This window comes from Gracilinanus agilis, chromosome 5, assembly GCF_016433145.1.
Source record: "Gracilinanus agilis isolate LMUSP501 chromosome 5, AgileGrace, whole genome shotgun sequence".
NCBI lineage: Eukaryota > Metazoa > Chordata > Mammalia > Didelphimorphia > Didelphidae > Gracilinanus > Gracilinanus agilis.
Genome location: NC_058134.1, coordinates 144,141,517 through 144,159,303, shown reverse-complemented (window position 1 = coordinate 144,159,303; position 17,787 = coordinate 144,141,517). Strand labels below are relative to the sequence as shown.

Genomic DNA, 17,787 nt, shown 5'->3' with positions numbered 1-17,787 from the left:
CCATAGGAGCAAAAACACAAATCTAGTTCAAGTTATGCAGGAAATTAATCTTAACTATAATATCCCTAACAATTGGTATAAAGTAAGGAAATCCTAGGGTTACTTGTGGACAGAGAGTAGTCCAATTTATCTATGGTACAGCCTGCATGGGGGAATAAATGTGGGAAGGTTGCAAGCTTTCAAAATTATTGAAGGCCTTGAATGTCAAACAAAAGAATTTAAACTTCACTCAGTCCTCAGTGGGAAATCACAGAAGATACATGATCAGAGGAGTTTTTGATTAGATTTTTATATAGATTATTCTTTTTTAAAATTAAGACAAGATTTGAAAAAGGGGTAATTTTGCAGAGCAATCTGAAATTATGCTCTAAGAGTAATACAAGTATGTACACCTTATGACTCAGTATGAAGATAGGATTAACTCTCCCCTTGTCTATTTTTAGCTAATCAAATCAAGAACTTAAAGTATTCCTACTTAACACTTAAGTAAGAGAGCTTTCACAGGTCAAAAACTCCCACCTCCAAAGGGGACTGCCCAGCTCTGGGTAGGACTAAGCAAATTGAAAGACTGCAATTGGTTTCTATGAAGTGGAGGAGAGACAGAAAGTGATCTGGAAAAAGGACTCTAAGAGATCATGTCTTCCTGGATTCAGGGCTCTTCTGGCTTGGGGACATTCCTTTCCTGGTGTTTGGAGTAGACTCTTTCCCTGGATCCTTTGGAGGCTTGCACTGTAGTGGAGGCTGTGCTGGTGGACTTCTGCTTGAAGGCTTCACGTAGAGATCTAGACCTGAGGAAGCTGCCTGCCAGGGTGCTGAACCTGACTTCACTATGCTGGAGGAGCTCTTAGGGTTGGTAGGCTTGTTAAGAATCTGTCTCTTTATCTACATTTTCCACTCTCTCTTCCCTCCTCTTTATAAATAAAAGCTGCTAAAAGTTATTTGGACTTAAGCTATAATATTTTAAAATCAGCAACCACAATATTACTTTATAACTCTCTTATTGAGTCAAAACCCCAATTATATTTCTTATATCAGCAATACCACTATTAGGTTTATTTTCTAATGTGATCAGGGAAAATGGAATTGTACCTATATATTCTAAAATATGTATATTTAAAAAATATTTGTAACAGCTCTCCTTATGGGGGCAAAGAACTAGAAATGGAAGGTATGCCCACTGATTGGGAAATGACTAAATGAATTATGGCATATGATCGTGAGAGAATGCTCCTGAGCCATAAGAAATGACAAACAGGTTAATTTTGGAAAAACATGGAAAGAAGTACATGAAATTGAGAACAGTGAACTAAGTAGAACCAAGAGAACATTATATACAGCAACAGAAATATTGTTTGAAGAATGACTTGTGTATATCCACCTTCAGAGAATTAACTGATAAACAGAACTAAGTAAGGCATAGTTTTATAAATACACACTTTTTTTGTCAAAAGATGCTTTTTTTTTAACGGGGGGGGGAAGTGGGGGGAAGTTAACTGGTTATTTAAATGTAACAAAGAAAAAAGAAAAAGGGGTGAGAGAATGAAGTTGGGAAGACCTATTAGAAAGAGTCACTTTCCAAAAAGAAATAAAAATATGATTTCTTTCAAAGGAAAACATCAGTGATGAGATCACACTCCTGGTGCTACCTTCCATATGCTTCTTCCTAGGAGCTTCACAGCTTGTGCCACTACTGCAAAGTGCCATATTTTTGCCAAAACATTCAGGAGTACAAAGTTGAAACAAGTGCTAATTAAAATCAACACATGAGATCGGTGATGAAGAGAAAAAATAAGCCCAAATAGTAATAAGAAAGCAAACTAGGCAATTAGTAGAAGAAACAGAATAATCTTAGTATATAATGGAAAGGTAGCCTCCATAGGAAAAGGATCTTCACCACATTTACTAAACACCCAGTATATTCCAAATGCTTCAGTGTAGGAATTTTGATGTAAGCAGGTGAATTTTGCTTTTCCCTTTAAGGAAAGATGAAGATTTTATGTTCCTTTACTTTCTTAACATTCTGGCTAATCAAGACTTAGATTATCTTCTCTCCACCACCCAGACCTTAATTCCTCTACTGTAATGCAGGATTTATGCAAGATCTCTTGCATTTGCAAATTACCTTAGGCAATCCTGGCAGTTAGGAGAACTTTGGCCCAGCAGGTGCCAGTCCCAAGACCTGACAGTTTGGGCTGGGACTATAAATACCCCTGCAGAACCAACCTGGGGGGTTCTGATTTCCTTGACCTCAGCCAGACACCCAGCTACCCCTTATCTTCCCCTTGGGGACCCCGGGAGGTTGAAGGGAGGTATGGGTGGTGGAAAGTGGGCAGGAATTAGGTTAGAGTAGCCTAGCAACAGAGTCACCCCTAAACCAATTCATCAACTTCATCTGTCTAGCTGGTGGATCACACAACATCAGGGTAGTGAAAATTATCTCTGGCTGAGGGGCTGGTTCCCTCAGCCTGATCTTACCTTCTAGGTCCATTGCCAACACTGGCCAGTCACCCTTAGCAACAGCTTCTCCAGACCCTAAACCCTCTTTCCTCAGTTTTTCCCCTCTGTGTTTAAATAAACCCTTAGCCTGAAACTGTGAGCTTCTATAGTTATTTATAACATCATCCTGGGCTAAGGGGCTGAGGAGAGGGGAGAATAGCAACCACTTGACTCCAAAGGAAGTACTGGGCAAGCATCCATTTTATTCAGGAAGTGTGTGAGGTTCACTTTTTGTTGAGATCTGCTTTCACTCCAGCAGGGAGGGGCCCCTCACTCTCCACCTTAAAGGAGCCTATAGGTAGCAGGGAGACCGACTGGGCATCACAGCTTAGGCTACACATTCTTGGCGGTCTCAAATCACCAGCTACAGTAGTTACAGGCTCCCTGGCCAGGTGACTCACTTGTACCACCAGCTCTCCTGTTATCAGCCACATTACCCCCTTATTATACTACCAAAGAAACCAATATAGACCCAATCTGGACCCTGCAATTTTTGAATCTTTCTAAAATATAAATGTCTCCCATTATATTCCCTCAGGACTTTATACCTGACTAGCTATTTTTTAAAAACCAGATAAACACAAAATGAGGTCACAAGATCATAGATTTACAGTTGGAAGGGAATTTAAAGATCATGGTGTACAGTGCTCTGAATTTACCAATAAAGACACCGAGGCTTAGAAAGGACAAATAAATTTCCTAAGGTCACACAGGTAGGAAAGTAGCAGACCTAGATTTCAAATCCTGGTATTCTGACTGCAAAACCAACATCTTTTCAATGGTAGCTCTTGTCCTGAAATACAGACTTCAACAAGGGGTGTCCTAGATATAGAACATGCGAGTTAGTAAATAGTAGTGTGGTATCCTCTCTCCTTTTTATTTCTTGATTTATTTTGGAGGAGGAGGGGATAGGGTGAAGGCTGTGTTTTATAAATATGGGTTTATATCTCAGTCTGCACTTCCCTGTCAGGAGGAGGTAGGCAGCACTCTTGGTTTTACGATCCTGTCTTTGGAATCCTAGCTAGGCACTGCATTGATCAAAGTTCTTATATCTTTTAAAGTTGTTTGTATTCACAAATTTCTTACTTTATAAATTGTTAATCTGATATTGTTCCCTTCATTCTGTATCAATTCACATTCTTTACATTCTCTGAAATGACTTCTTTCTTCATTTTGCCATTACACAAATCTGTTCAGCCATTCCCCAACTGGGGATCACCCCCTTACTTTCTGTTGTTTTGTGTTTTTTTTTTGACCTTTACAAAAAGAGACACTAAAAATATTTTTGTATACTAGTCTTCTCTCTCTTTTTCTGATCTTTTGGGGTATAATAGCAGTATAATTGAGTCAAAGGCTATAGGCAATTTAGTGTCATTGGGAGCATTGTTCAAAGTTGCTATTTAGAAGAGCTGAACCAATTCACAGCTTTCATCAATAGTGAATGCAGTTAATATGCCAGCATCCTCTCAGGCCTTGTGACTTTTGTCATTAACATTATTTTGTCAACTTTGCCAATCTAATGAGCATGAGATAGAACTCCAAAATTGCTTTAATTTGCATATCTCTAATTATTTGTGATTTTGAGTATTGTTGGGTTTTTTTTCATATGACTGTGGATAGATTGGATTTCTTTTGCAAATTACCTTTATATCTTTTGACCCTTTGTTAACTAGGAAAATGACTCCCTATGAATTGGAATCCATTTCTTATATAATTAGGACATGAGATGTTTATCTTAGTTGGATCCTTTGTACCATGCAGTTGGGTAGTTGGGAGATTTTTAGGGTATCACCCATGCCCTTCAATCAACCTACTCTGCATATAAATGAGGACATTTCTGATTCTATTACTTTTTTTAACTCAATATCTCAATCACAAATATGGGTTTACCTGCTCTATACAATCTCACAGAGTAATGTTAACACAGTGAAATGAAGGCAGGCCAGTACACAGCAGAGTAGACTCTCTGTGTTTTTGGAAGTATGTGGGAGAACACTGTGTCCATAGTAGGTTTTCGATTGCAGGAACAAATGATGGAGACTTGCAGAGGGGAGGAGGAGGAGGAAGCACTCACAGTGAGGCATGGCAGAAAATGTCTGGAGTCAGGAGTTGAACCAGAAAGGAATAAGGGTATTGCTGGCTGCGCAGCCTTCCTTAAAATGGAGGTTCAAGGAAGCATCAATCAGAGGTGGGGGGATACAGAAGTAAAGAGTACCCCAGTGTTAGAAATCTTGGGGGTAGGGTGAATTTAGAGGTTGACAAAGCTTCTGTTGCATGGTAAAGGAATTCTGGAAAGTCAGCAGTGGAGCCTGGAGACATTAGAGATTGTCCTAATATAATCTCCAGTTCTGTTTCCCTCAGAGGGGAACTAATAGACCATTTAAGTATTTATTTATTTATTTATTTTGTATCTCTTCATGGGGTCCATACAAGCATCTTTTTTTTTTTTTTGCATTTTCTATATGAATAAATGTCCTTAATCAGATATGAATTTAGTAATGTAGTATGAAGACTCCAATTCATATCATGAATTCTAAATTATTAGATTTTCCTTGAGTAGTGAATTTCAAATTTTTTGGACTCAGGACCTCTTTACATTTTAAGAAATTACTGAGGGTACTCTGCTTAAAGAGCTATTATTTATGTGAGTTATAACTATCAATATTTATCATCTTTTAATATTTATAATCTTAGAATTATTATAAAAAGAGTTTTGACCTTGTGGAGCCCCTGAAAGGGTTTTTGGAGACCTTCAGGGTTCCTAAAGGAGTATGAAGAGCCAGCTCTCAGGATTTAACTCGGAGTTATTGGAAGACCCTGGACCATAATTCACATAAACCCATGTATTTTTTTTGTTTGCTTACTTTTGGTTAAGACTGAGATGTCTCCTCTCTGTAGGGAAGTGGAGGTATGGAACCTCCCTCTACCAATGCAAATGGGCAACTATTTTGCAATTTATATTCTTAGAGAGTCATAAATGACTTGCCCAGGTCTTAGAGATAGTATGTTTCAGTGGCTGGACTAGAACTAGGTCTTTTTTGCCCTTCTGCCTTCTATATAATGATGCCGTTTTCACAGGTAAAAAAATAAACCCACATTTTTGCTAACCCCAATAATACTACTGTATTGCCGATACTCCAGCCTCAAAAATCTATCTACCAGCCTACCTTGACCAAGTTTGATCAAGTTTGGATGAGCTAGACTAAGCCGGACTGAAATGTTGAAGAAAAAGGATACCCAGCTTGCTCTGAATGGAAATTTTAAATATGAATTTTTAGGGAGATGTTATAAGCATAGGGAAAAGTACATTAGACTGAGAGTCGGGGACTCGGGTTCTCATCTCAACTCTGGCAATAACATGCTGTGTGACGTTGTACAAATCCCTGGTCTCAATTTCTTCATCGATAAAGGAATGAAGATGGACCAAATGATGGTTAAGAGTTTCTTTCAATCCTAAACTTCCAAAAGGCCTTAGAATGATCTTTGGAACTATTCACAGAGTTCCAAGTGACAGAAATCATCGGAAACAAACTGTTAAGCTGTATTTAGAGCAGCACAGACACAATTTGTACTGAGCCATGTGGTCAAAGTTTAAAGGGAAGGAAGCAGGACCTCTTAAATGTGGTGATTTTTTTTAGTGAGGGGGACCCCAATAGGTTACCACTTCCTCCACTCAGTGTTAACACTACTGCCACAGAGCCCTCTACCATGAAAACTTTCCTTGAATTCAAATCAGAAAAAAAATCCATCTTCCTTAACCTCTAACTAAAATTAGAGATGTCCTTCAACTATTAAGAAAAATATTCCAAGAATGGATTCAGAGGTTTTACCAGGATGCCAAAAGGGTGCATGACCACCCTTCCCCCCAAAATAAAAAGTTAAGAATCTCTGTGTTCTGGGACTAGGGAATCTGAAGAGGAGTAGGAAACCCAAAGAAAAACTTCCCATAATTCAGTTTTGTTCAGGTCAACCCTTTACACAACATGCTCTTTTCCTATTTTGTACTATATATGCTTATTATTTATTATTGAGACAGTGGGATACTGTGGCCCTGGCATCAGGAAGACTTGATTTCAACTATTGCCTTGGACCCATACTGTCTGTGTGATCCTGGACTTGTCATTTAATCTTAGAGTACCACCAAAGATTTTAAGTTTCAAAGAAAGGTGTTGACCTGTATAGATGGAAGGAATTGCTCAATAGGAGCTTCCCACATCAATAAAATCATAGGTCCAGTTAAAAAAACAACAACAACAACTCCTAGTAATATTACAGCCTTTTATTATATTCCAATTCAAATGGCAACCAGGTGGCACTACTTAATCCATTAATGTACAACTTAGATAAATGTGACTTGAGCTATCAGACAGTAGAGATATAGTCTGGGTTACAAAAAGACTACATTTGTTCCCTTACAAATACATACTGGCTGACAAGCGGTTTCAGCAAGACTATCACTGAACCAGACTGTTCCAGCAAGACATACAAATGTAGTTGCTATGCAGACGTCCAAGTAAAGGAGGCTGGTTCTTCCTGCCATCTAGTGTGCCTGATCAATTTATGTAAGTTTAAGGAAAGAATGATTTATTCTCCATTGATTTTTCTATTTAAAAAAATTCTGATCCTACATTATAGTCTATGATCACTTGAAAGAGTTCAGTGTCTGCTTCCTGTCAAGTTCTGGAACAAGGAAAATTCTGTTCTACAGGAAAACTGATTTCTGTTCTTAAACTAGTAACTGGGGAGCCATGTACTCTCGTGTCCCCATACCTATCAGAAAACTAATGGTAGAACTGAAAATGAAAGACAAGTACAATCCCAAAGACTAGGAGATTGGGTGGGATTGGGGGGAGACACCTTATGGTTTACATATTCTATGTCAGGCATTTGATGCACAAGATGTCAGCTACATTCCTTTCTGACCACTGATGAGAATTAACTAACCTAGGTTGAAAACCAGATTTAGAACAAAAGAAAACACTTTTACTCTTGGATTTTTCCCATCTGAAAAATTCTAGTCAGTGTTCTAATTTATTCCAGCTGTTAAAACACACACACACACACACACACACACACACACACACACACACACACACACAAATACAAAGCCACAGCTTTCTTATTCTGGGAGAATAAGCAGCTGAAGAGGAAAAGAAGAAAAGAAAACAAAGTAATGGCTTATTTTTTTAAAGTGCTGCCTCACTAGCTGAACCCTCCTCATCATTATGGGAGGGGGAGGAAAAGGATGAGGAGACTGATGGTAGCTCTAGAGAAATTTCATTTCCATCATTAAAGCCAGACAAGAGTTGCATCAGAATAGCATAGCCCAGATGATTACTGAGCTGATGAAGTGACATGCTGAAAAATTCTCTCTATTTTTTCCAAATCTCAAATGAGTCTGTCCAAAGATGGAGCTGTTGAATTTTAGCAACAGCTGGTTGCATACCACTCTAGAATATGTTTTTCATATTAGTCAAACACATTAGTTTGTCTCTCAATGTGAAGATTTTTTGTTGTTGTTTTGATGGAAGAAATAACCATTATTTTTAGCAACTGAAGGAAACAATGAACATTTGCAATAGTTGCTGAATCACAAGACCAGAAGTAAACAATACTATAAACAATGATTTCCAATGATAGTAGCACTTTGCAAATTTAGCTAAACTATATATATTTTCCATCTAGGTTAAGCTCTCTGGAAACAGTTTTGCAGCCTTTAAGCTTTCATTCTTGAAAGACTACTAATTGTTAGATCAAAACAGATTATTAAAGACAATGCTAGTCAGCTTTGATGTCATCTCTACTTCTTGTTCCATCATCTTATCATGGTTTCAAATACAACAGCACACAGAGCTATACCTATTCTATTTCTGTAGAGAGAGTTTAAATAGTAACTTTCAGATGCTTGTTTTTAAAATACTGTCAATTAGTTAAGATTTCATCCTTCATTTCAGCTTATCTCATTTCTGTTATTTATATTTTTTATTCTTTCTCTTTAGAAGATGAAGAGCAGCTATTAAATTACCTGCAAACTGCTGTAGTTCTTTCCTGAATCCTTGCTCTTGACAAAGAGACCAAGGTTGGGGAATGCGTGTGTCTCAAGAGGGCCACTGGCCCACAGCTACTTAAAATGTTTGAAGAACACCAGAAGTGTGCCATATCCAGCTCTAAACGCTTGTTAAATTTTCACTCAAAGCATTTCCACCTCTGGGATTCAATGGAAGCTTGATTTATTGTTTTGTTGAAGGTCTAGACTTAAGAAAGTGTTAATAATACGGATTAAATTTAACAGTGTGTATGGTGTACATTACCCCTCTCCAGATGGTGGTTAATATTTTCAAACACACACCTGACCACACTCAAATAAAAGGCCTTTTTTTTTTTTCTCAAAGAAAAATATTCCTAATTGAATGGAGAAATCTATAACTCTAGTCTTTGTGCTTTTAAATTAAGGATGTGCCTAAATCATTTCATATCTTTGAGATTACACCTAAAATATATATAATTCCTATCTAATAACCCATTTCTCCTTGGAGATGGTAGGAACACCTATAAAGTGCAAGTCCTGTTATATGCTTTCCAAACATTACTTCAATTAATCCTTACAGCAACCCAGGGAAGGAGGTAATGTTATTTATTACCTTTTAAAGTTGAGGAAAATGAGGCAGGGAGAGATTGTGTTCTGAGGCTAGATTTGAACACAGGTCTTCCTGACTCCAAGAAAACTACACTCTATACACTTCTACACCTAGCCAGCAAATGTATATCTAATCGAATGGCTACAAGAAGTCGTCCCTAATTCACTCAATCAACCGCATCACCTAGCTACTTCCAATAAAGTCCATAGCACTCTACAAATATTAAAATGTCTTATAAACATTAGCTGTTACATACATTTCAATTCTATAATGTAGTCAGTCAAAACAACAGAGCAGGGGTTCTTAACCTAGAGTCAATGAATTTATTTGGTTACCCTTTTAAAAATATATAACATAATACAATATACAATATACCAATAGTATAATACATGTGATTTGTGATAAATAGGTAGCAAATTATAATATGCTTAGGCAAGAGAAACAAAATTCTCACATTAGCTTTGTCCAAAAATCTTTCTCATTCTTTTTCTGAGTTAAAAAAAATTATTCTGAAAAAGGGTCCATGAAAATGGTTAGGAACCCCTGGGCTTTGGGAGAGAGAAAAGAAAAAAAAAAAGAGAGTAAGGGAGAGGGAGAAGGTATGATCAACAATTAATGAATGAACTGACTGAAAGAAAAATGAGAGAAAGGGAAGCAGAGAGGGAAAAGGAATGAGCAACAGAAAGGCAGAGAATAGAGACTGAAAGATAGGAGGAGAAGGGGAAATGGAGAGATGTTCTTTAGGATCTAAAGTGATTCTGTCAGTTTGAAGTCTACTGCCTTTCCCCAACCCCAAGCTACTTCTTGGATCAGTCAACATTCAAGGAAAGTATCCAGGTGGCATTACATTTTGGATCTTTAATTAGCTGGCCAAGATCCTCAGTCCATAAACAAGTTTTCAGCTTTTATTTTCAGGTGTCAAAGATTGAACTTTTTGTAAAGATTTGTTTTCTTATGGAATTCAGAAAGTTTTATAAAGGTATCAAGGAACACTTAAGTCTTAAAAATTTCCTCGGTAACTTTAAAGGTGTCTATTTTCTAGCCAACTGAAAATCCCTTTGATATTCAAAAGCTGCCAGACTGTCTTATCTTCTTCACTGAAAAAGACTAGGTTGCTAGTTCCCCCTGAAAACAACACTTATTTAAGTATTTTGAGCTTTTAGCTTGGACAGTCCCTAGCCTTAAATCCAATCTTTTTTTTTTTTTTTTTACATTTTTGGGGGTGTATTTACTTCCTTAATCAGAATAATATATGAGCCAATCTGCATGTTCTTATTGTCATGTGCTGCAGATCTATGGAGGTATCTACCCCCTACCAATACAGATATACTCACATACAAATGTACAAATGATGATGGAGTGCACAGAGAGTATGGGAATATACTACTCTTACCAAGTTTGCATCTGAATTGACACACCAGGAGCTAAATTATTCCCCAAGGTTGTATCTCTTATTTAGATTTGCTTCATTATTGATGACACTGAACCAATATCCTGAAATTTCTTTTCCTTGTTTTAGCCCTAAAGAATCTATATGGAGGCTTAACTGCTTTTACTTTTGTCATTCAATACTACAATTCATTTCATGGCTTTAGATTGTACCACTTGTATCTCCAAATCTATTTGACAACACATATTAAGAGCTTGGGGCACCCTTTGGCACAGAGAAAAACAGAATAAAGACCACACCCCATTTCCTTCCTTCAAACTAGGGACATTTCTCATATGCTTTAAAAAATAATATCCTTAATTTACCACTTTTGCTTCTTCCCCTTTACTTACCAGGCATTATAATATTGGAAAACCCCAGCTTCCTTGTAATGGAAACCCCATGAGTAAATACTGATGAATACTCTCTTCTGATTTGTTCAATATCTCCATGCAAGAGCTGAAGTGAAACAGCTAATCCTAGAATAAAAGAGAAAGAATAAAAATAAAATTGTAGCACAGTATAATATGGAACTGTGAGGTTACAAGATTAAATTCAAAAGTTTCCTCTTTCAAAATAAAAATTTAAAAAGATCTGCATGGAAAAAGATTTGATAAAACCCACAACTACAAACCATCCACAAATTTATTTTCTTATAAGCAAGAAATCAAAACAATGAAAGAATACTTCAGCTGAAAGCAGAGGAAATGATGAACTGAGCTATAATCCTATTTACAAGCTTTATCAAAATGGTAATTTAACTATACTCTTATTTCAATCATCTACAGAAGGCCATTCTGGCCTAGAACATTTTATTTGTAAGACAAGAAAAAAAATAATATTTTTTCTAGAAAACTTAGAAGCAATATCTTATTTAATATCAGAGCAAAAACAGACCTTGAAAAAATAAGGCTTACTTTTCACATTACCTTGAGTTATCATTAATCTGTTCATGATGAAAGAAATAGTAATTACTCAATATTCTATACAATGGAAACTGACAATCAGCCTCATTGGGCAATGAGTCAACTACAGTACAAAACTGACTTCCTTTGAACCTTATTGATAGAGATTTAATTGCTGACATATTCAAAGGATGCAATTTAAAGGAAATTTTATGAAGATGGTTCTGTAACACCCCAAAAGAAAAAAAAAAACCCACACCATAATTCGAATGTATCATTATGTAGGCTGTAACAGCACAAAGAACATTGGAATGGTCTTAATATGTAATTAGAAACACAATATAATTGTTCTTTACCTATGTCATTTACCTTGGACAAATGTCAAATTAAAGTTTTCTTTTCCTAATTTGAAAAGTAGAAATAATTATGTAATTACTAATAAATGACCATAGTAACTTAATATTTGGTAAAGCAAAAGATCCAAGCTTTTGAGAGAAGAATTCACTCTTCATAAAAAACTATTGGGAGAATTGGAAAATAGTATGACAGAGACTGGGGATAAACATCTCACACCTTATACCAGGTTATGTTCAACTTGGTTATAGAAATAGAGGTGATATCATAAGCAAATTAGAAAGCATGGAATATTTTACCTGTCATATCTAATGATAAGAGAAAAATTTATGAACAGGTAAGAGATAAGAGAACACTATCAGATGTAAAATGGATAATTTTAATTCTATTAAATTTTAAAGGTTTCGTACAAACAAAACTAATACAACCAAGATTAGAAGGAAAGTAGAAAATTTTGGGGGGAAATTATTTATAGCAACCATCTCTGATAAAGGTCTCATTTCTCAAATATTTAAAGAATTGAGTAAAATGTATAAAAACATGTTATTTTCCAATTGAAAAATGGCCAAAGGATATGAGCACAGTTTTAAGATGAAGAAATCAACACTACCTAGAGTCATACAGAAAAAATGTTCCAAATCACTTTATTAGAGATATGAAAATTAATACTCTGAAGTACAGTCTCACATCTGTCAGAATGGCCAATATGACAGAAAAAGAAAATGAAAAGTTTTAGAGGGGAGGTGGGAAAATTGGGAGACCAATGCACTTGGTGGTGCTATGATCTGACCCAACCCTTCTGGAGAACAAATTGGAACTATGTCAAAAGGGCTCTAAAGTTATTATATTTAATCCACTAATATGACTAGTACCTCTATATCCCAAATATATTTTTTAAAAAAGGAGGAAAGGATTTATTTGTACAAAAATATGTATAGCAGCTCTTTTTATGGTTTCAAAGAAAATGGAAATTTAAGAAATGTCCATCAATTGGAGAATTGCTTGTTCCATAAGAAATAATGAGCAGGATGATTTCAGAAACACCTAGAAAAAAGCTTATATGAACGAATGCAAAGTGAAGTGAGCAGAACTGGAAGAATACTGTACATGGTAGCAGCAATACTGTACAATGAACAACTATGATTAATCTAGTTATTCTCAGTAATACAATGATCCAAGACAGTCTCAGATTCATGAAGAAAATTTATCATCTACCTCCAGAGAAAGAACAGATGGAGTCTGAATGAAGACCAAAACTTAATCTATTTCATTTTCTTATCTTGTGCATGTAAAATTTATTGCTTATTGTCTGGGTTTGGGGGGGGAGTGGAACAAAAGAAGAGATTTTGGAACTCAATTTTTTTTAAATGCTAAAATTTGTTTTTACATGTAGCTATGGAAAGAAATACTTTTAATAAAATGCTTTAATGACACTCCCCCCTCCCCCCCGCTTTTTGTGATTCTATTGTTAGTACCTCAAAAGTCAAAAGAAAAATATTGTCTTAAAAATGAGTATATTTAAGATATATATATATATATATATGTACATATTTGTTTTTTCTGTCCCTTGAGTTCATCATTTCTCTTTTAGGATTTGGGTAGCATCCATCAGTCTGTTTTGTGGAGTGTTCTTTGCTCATTGTTGATTCTTAATTCTTATTCAGAGTTGTTTTTACTTAGTAATGTTATTGTAGAAATTGTTCTTATAGTTCTGCTCATTTTCCTCTGCTTCAGTTCATTGTAATGTAACTTTTTGACTTTCTACAGATGATCTTTCATCATGTGACAAGTTAATCCTCTCTTCCCAACTTAATACCCATTACTCCTGTTCTTTTTTAAAGATCTCAAACTTCTCCAGAAAAACAAAACTCTCTCTCTCTCTCTCTCTCTCTCTCTCTCTCTCTCTCTCTCTCTATATATATATATATATATATATATATATATATATATTTGTTTGTTTGTTTTGTTTTAAATTCTCCCTGTGTAAGCTGTTGAGGGGATTAGAACAGCAAGTAACCACCCTGACTCCATTTTGTGATTCAATTCTGGAGGTAACAGTTCCTATTCTATTTAATTATGAGTCTGGTCCAATTTCTGTCTTGTGAGAAAGTTTAATTCAATTGTGTGAATTATGACAGGACTTTGCTGCATTGACAGGGAAGCTGGGGCTACCTCTACCTGTTACTTTGAATCCCTTAACTATGAACCTAGGTTATACTGACCTTCCGAAATCCAATCAGAGTTAAAGACTGATGGAAGGCATTTTCTCACAATTGTGCATTTGAAGTAACTAATGTGTCTTATCTGAAAACTGACCCAGTACTAGTTAATCAGTTATTGTTTCCATGTTGCTTTGATTGAATACAGAAACTTTGGGCAAATGGGATACTTCTTTTTCTGATTTCAAGACATTGCAGCTATTCTCTCTTTACTTTCTAACTTGGAAAGTTCCTAATCTTTCCTACAAATAAAAATCAAATTACCTAATTTTGTATCATAGTTAATTGTTTTATTTTAATTGTTTTTATTTGAATCATTGTTTTCAATGCATAAAAATTTGTTGTCCCCTGAATTCTGGGTCCAGTGCCAAAGCTGAGGTGGCCTGGTCCTAGTTTTTTGAATATCTGGCATGTAGTACTTAATAAATATACCAAGAAGCTCAAACCTTTGTTTCCTCAGTCATTTCACTTTTCATTCACAACATTGTGAGGCATAGAACACTACAGTCTCCAAAAAAATGGAAAATAAATATAACCCAGATGTCAATGAACTGTCATTTTGAGACTATCAATAGCCTGGAATATTACCTGTGAGGAATTTCAAAAAGAAGTTCTTTAAAAGAAGAGGTTAATCTGAAACAATGGGAGAGGGAGAGATCTGGCAGGTAATGTTAAATCAACACTGATTTTATTTGATAATATATAAGAAATATATAATGACAATATTTAATATGGAAGGTTATAGAAATTCAGATGAAAGCCTTAGGAGAGATAACCAGATATGTGTCATTTTTAAATGGTCTACCTCCTCCCAAAAAAAGAGCTGGGCAAAAGAGAAAAAGAGCTGGAATTAGAGGCCTAAATGTTTGCTTTCAATGTCCTTGACTCCTCCCCATACAATTCACTTTCACAAAATGAAACATGTACGACAAAGTAAAAACAAAAAGTAGATTTGCTTAAACAAAGGGAAAAAAAACCATTACCAATAGATATTTTGTTACAAAGCAATTACAGGGATCATGGACTACTAAATTATTTATTTACAACCTAAATGCACAATATCTTTCAAATTAAAAAAAAATTTCTTTAAAAACAACATTTCAAAGTATAGTCAATATTTCCACAATAAACAATTTTGATGAACAAGAATAAAAGAAAGTGATATATTAAGTCTGAATAACTAATTGGTATTAATGAGCTTTTTTCACGAATACCTTAATTTCAAGATAGAGATGGATGCCCTAATCTTGTTATTCTCCCTCTTAGTGTCAACATCTATTCTCATAGCTTAATAATTTCCAAACATGTACCTAAATACTTCCGACACCCCCCACCTCCAATTCTAGTATCACATCAATAACTATTTTCTAGGTATCTTGAACTGGATATTCTGTTGACTTCTCAAGCTCAATGTCTAAAATTGAATTTTCCCTCTTCACCACACAAACACCACTATTCCTTCAAGCTCAGAATGAAAGTATCACTTTCCCTTGAAAAGTTCTCTTGGAGATCATAGGGGAAAAGACCTCCAGGAATTGAGGCAGAGTGAAAGGAGCAGATCCAAGAGAACATTGTACACAGAGACTGATACACAATGGTACAATCTGCATGGACTTTTCTACTAGCAGCAATGCAATGCTCCAGGACAATTCTGAAGGACCTATGAGAAAGAACACTATCCACATCCAGAGAAAGAACTGTGGGAGTAGAAACACAGAAGAAAAACAACTGCTTGATCACGTGGGTGAATGGGGATATGATTGGGGACGTTGGCTGTAAATGATCACCCTAGTGCAAATATCAATAATATGGAAATAAGTCTTGATCAATGACACATGTAAAATCCAGTGGAATTGTGCATCAGCTATGGGAGGGATGGAGAAAGGGGAGGGAAAGAGTATGAATCTTGTAACCATGGAAAAATATTCTAAATTAATTAATTAAATACAATTTTCCAAAAAAAGAAAGGTTATCTTGGGTTCTTTAACCTATCTTCTTTGCATTATAAGAAAGATCTCAATCAAGAGTATTAAACTGTGGTCACAGTTCTGCCATTTCTGATAGGAATCTATTATAGAGAATGTTTATCAGGGCAGAATCTTGATCAATTTTATGAGTGAGATCCATCAATCTATAAAGGGTAAGAAAATGTCTGCTGGCACTTCACTGAAAGTATTAAGGATACCTCCTAGATTTATAAGGCTTGTGTTGATATTTACATATCATTGAAGACTAGTCAGTAAATCTTTGCAATGGGAGATGAATTGTGGTTCTGAACTTCCCTTTTGTCTTAAGCCCATAAAATAAGATCTTCACCGCAAAGTATGACCCTTTTGGAAGAACTCCTAAAAAGTTAAGCACATAAGATGGCAGCAGAACTAAGAGCAGACAAATTTAAGGAGTGGGGCATGGAGTTAATGAAGTTAATAATGGCAAAGAAAAGAAGAGACAAATCTTTTCTTCTCTCAGAGAAGATTGAGCAATAGGTTCAGCCACCTAGATAAAGAAGGAAGGAATTTCTGAGCAATGTCAAATTCCTGGAGAGTTTGGGAATCCTTCCTTTTAGGGGAGAAGGTAATCCTGGTTGATGTCAACTTCTTAGAGATGAAAGAGAATTGTATCAATTGTTTATGGGCTACTGAAAGTTCTTTACATTGTTTTCTCTGGACTAAAATAAAAACTATGCTACTTATGGCATCCACTGTTACCCTGAATAACTAAGTATTGTAGCTAGAGACTACCTACATTTGTAGAGATATATAAACTAACTATGTGCACAAATTCCAAAAGAAATATTTGATTAGAGGCAAAATCAAGGACAGAGATATATTTTAGTAACTATCCTCAGGATAGATTCTGGGTCATATAACCTCAAAGATTGTGGTTATAGGTTATAAAGTCATACTTATAAATAAAATATAGAAGTAAATGCCCATTCCTTTTTTCTTTCTTTCTCTCCTTCCTCCCCTCTCTGGAATCTCATAAAGAATGGTATATTTCCAATACATAACTATGAGGTATTTAATAATACGGTAGTTTTGTATAGACACTAAAATTCTTTTTTTGTGCTATTCTTTTTTATAAGACCTTCATGGAGTCTTATTCTTGGAGTAAAAAAAAAAAAGTAGCCAATATAGCACTGTTTAGAATTAGCAATTAAATTAATTTCCGAATGCATTAGCGACTCTGTTACCAATAAACTCAATAACAAAAAGCAGAACATTTGTATCACTACATAAATAAAATCTAGTGCCAACTACTATTATGTGCTATTATTAAGCCTGCCATTTATGAAATGCTTTATGTGACTATTTTCTTCTTTTTCCTCTATTCATGTTTTATTAAAGAACTTAACATTGAACACATTAATATGAACAACTAAACTTGCTTGGTGACTATAAATTAATTTAAACACATAATCATGACCTTAATTTTGTTACTCTTAAACCCTAACAGAATTTTCTTCGGGGTCAAGTTGTCTTACTTTATATGGCCATCAAAATGCACAAAATGAAATACCTGTAATTTAACTATAGGCCCAAAAGTTCTCCACATACCTTGCATATGATTCTCATTTTAATATCTGGTGTGACAAAAGTTTCAGTGTATTAAATCAAAGAAAATTGTACATACAAAAATATTTATTGCATGACCTTGGAAGTAATATGAGACTTTAGAGATCAATCTGAAAATATTATCTTTATATGAGTCACCTTTAATAAAAGAAAATAAGTTAAACATTCAGT

At 35.3% G+C, this 17,787-nt stretch overlaps 1 protein-coding gene across 1 annotated transcript in view; it reads right to left on the bottom strand.

The window, feature by feature from the left end:
- Positions 1–17,787, bottom strand: part of DOCK4 (dedicator of cytokinesis 4) — a 541,177-nt gene that overhangs the window by 199,991 nt on the left and 323,399 nt on the right. The window contains exon 13 of the mRNA XM_044677327.1: positions 10,917–11,042. Within this exon, the coding sequence (XP_044533262.1) occupies positions 10,917–11,042 (126 nt within the window). The remainder of the gene's footprint in view (positions 1–10,916; positions 11,043–17,787) is intronic.